General features: G+C 47.4%; 1 protein-coding gene across 1 annotated transcript; it reads right to left on the reverse strand.

Moving 5' to 3' along the window:
* Positions 1–671: 671 nt before the first annotated feature.
* On the reverse strand, positions 672–1640 carry LOC127036822 (olfactory receptor 51G2-like). Its single transcript, XM_050928095.1, has one exon. It carries the CDS (start codon positions 1605–1607, stop codon positions 672–674), a length of 936 nt encoding a protein of 311 aa, XP_050784052.1. The 5' UTR covers positions 1608–1640.
* Positions 1641–2192: the final 552 nt, after the last annotated feature.

The raw sequence follows: 2192 nt of genomic DNA on the forward strand, positions 1-2192 counted from the left end.
AGAGTCTCTTGCCAGGACTCCTGTGTGTCAGATCCTCCCTCACACACTCAACTCTGCTCTGCTTTGGTGGGGGGTGGGCTCAGCAGGTATGTTGAGTTCAGAGCCATCAATGGGGGAGGGGCTGACTGACTGGTTTCTCCTGAGGCTCCTGCATTATCAGGTCTCTGACATGACTCAGTCACAAGCACCTGGCTGAGGGCATAGCAGAAAGGGGGATGTCCGTGCACCTTGAATAGCCCCTGTCCACATTTGGTGCAGCTCCAATGGATCATGCAACACCCTGAGCACCCAGGAAAGGCCAGGACTGCCACTGCAGAAAAGGTCTGCAGTTTTTTTTTTCACGGTCTGTGGACGTTTAACCAGAGATGGGACAGTGACAGGTATAGTGGGAAAAAACATCCACATCCCTTCTCTTAGTGACTGTATTCACAGGAATTCTGAGGTTGGAGGAGCCACCGATATGGCTGTTTGTGCACCAACATCACACTGGTCACCTGGATCTCCACAAACACAGTCACTTTGTAAATGCTGCTTCCTGTTTTGGTCTCCTTCCCCCTGTGCACTGTCCTCCCTCACCAGCCCCTTTCCCATTCCTCCAGGCCTTAGACCCTGTCTGAACTTCTCTGTAGAGAGTGGAGATAGTAGCTGTAGCTGGGTGATGAATTGACCCTTCACTTGATGAACATCTTGATTATCCTCGTGCGAAGGTCTTTGCTTTGCATGCTGTACACGATTGGGTTCATCAGGGGCGGGACCAGCAGGTAGACATAGCCCAGGAGAATCTGAAGCAAGGGAGAAAAACTCTTCCCAAATCTGTGTATCAGAGAAAGGCCAATCACTGGCATGTAGAAGAGCAGGATGGCGCAGACATGGGTGATGAAGGTGCTCAGGGCTCTGAGGCACTCCGCGTGGGATGTGACGCTAAGCACTGTTTTGAGGATCATGACGTAAGATAGCAGGATGAGCAGTGAGTCCAACCCCACCGTGAATACTATTATGAACAAGTCATAGATACTGTTGACTGTGATGTCCGAACAAGCCATCGTCATGACCGTCTGGTGCAGGCAGTAGGAATGGGAGAGGATATTGGCTTGACAGTATTGGAACCGTTTCAGGAGAAAGGGGAGTGGGAATGCTAAGGCCACCCCTCTTAGCAGAAGTACCAGTCCCATTTTAGCTATTCTCGGTGGAGTTAAGATGGAAGCATATCTCAGTGGGTTACAGATTGCGATGAAGCGGTCAAAGGCCATCAACAGGAGCACAGAGGATTCAATGAATGAAAGAGAATGGATGAAGAACAGCTGAACAAAACATGAATCTAGGCTGATTTCCCTAGAGTTAAACAAGTATATACCCAGTATCGTCGGCATGGTGGCTATCGATAAGCCAAGGTCTGTGATGGCCAACATGGAAAGGAAAATGTACATGGGCTCATGGAGGCTTGGATCTGTTTTTATAATGAACAGAATGACTGAATTTCCTACTATCGAAATAACATAAATTAAGCAGAAGACGATAGAGATCCAGAGATGAACGTCTTCCTGCCCAGATATCCCAGTGAGAAGGAACACAGCAGGTGTGAATTTGGTGTCATTGACAGCTGACATGATGTACTGGGTAGATCTGAGGAATTTTGAACTTTTCTTCCTGAAAGGAGAAAGAACAGGAGACTAGATGATAATTAACAAGACACCATTCTGCTCTCAGTGCAAGTCTAGAGATTCCCAGGAGCTCAAGTTAAATCAGTGAAACAGAATCTTGGATTTACATCACAGATAGGAAGATAGGTATTGCTAGACAGGATCGGACCTGTAGTCCGTCCAGCCCAGTATCGAGTGGCCAGTACCAGATATTTCAGAGGAATGTGGAAATAGCCATGCAATAGGCAGCTCTGCAATAAATTGCTCCCAGGGAAAGTTTCCTCCTTACACTCACTGGTTAGACATGTTTTGTGGTGTACACGAGGAAGGTCTATAGTAGTTCCAAAACTTTTTAAAAGAATCCTCACTAATGTAATTGGATTTTCTGGTTACCCATATAAACATCCAGTCCCTCTTTGAATCCTGCTAAACTCCTGGGCCCTGATATCTTGTGCCTGGGAGTTCCACTGCCTGCTCAAGCACTGTGTGAGTTTACAATTACGAGCTTCCCATCGACACCCTTTCTGGCCCTCCATGTCTGAATGTGGCCCA

Source organism: Gopherus flavomarginatus, chromosome 1 (genome assembly GCF_025201925.1).
Source record: "Gopherus flavomarginatus isolate rGopFla2 chromosome 1, rGopFla2.mat.asm, whole genome shotgun sequence".
NCBI classification, from domain to species: domain Eukaryota; kingdom Metazoa; phylum Chordata; order Testudines; family Testudinidae; genus Gopherus; species Gopherus flavomarginatus.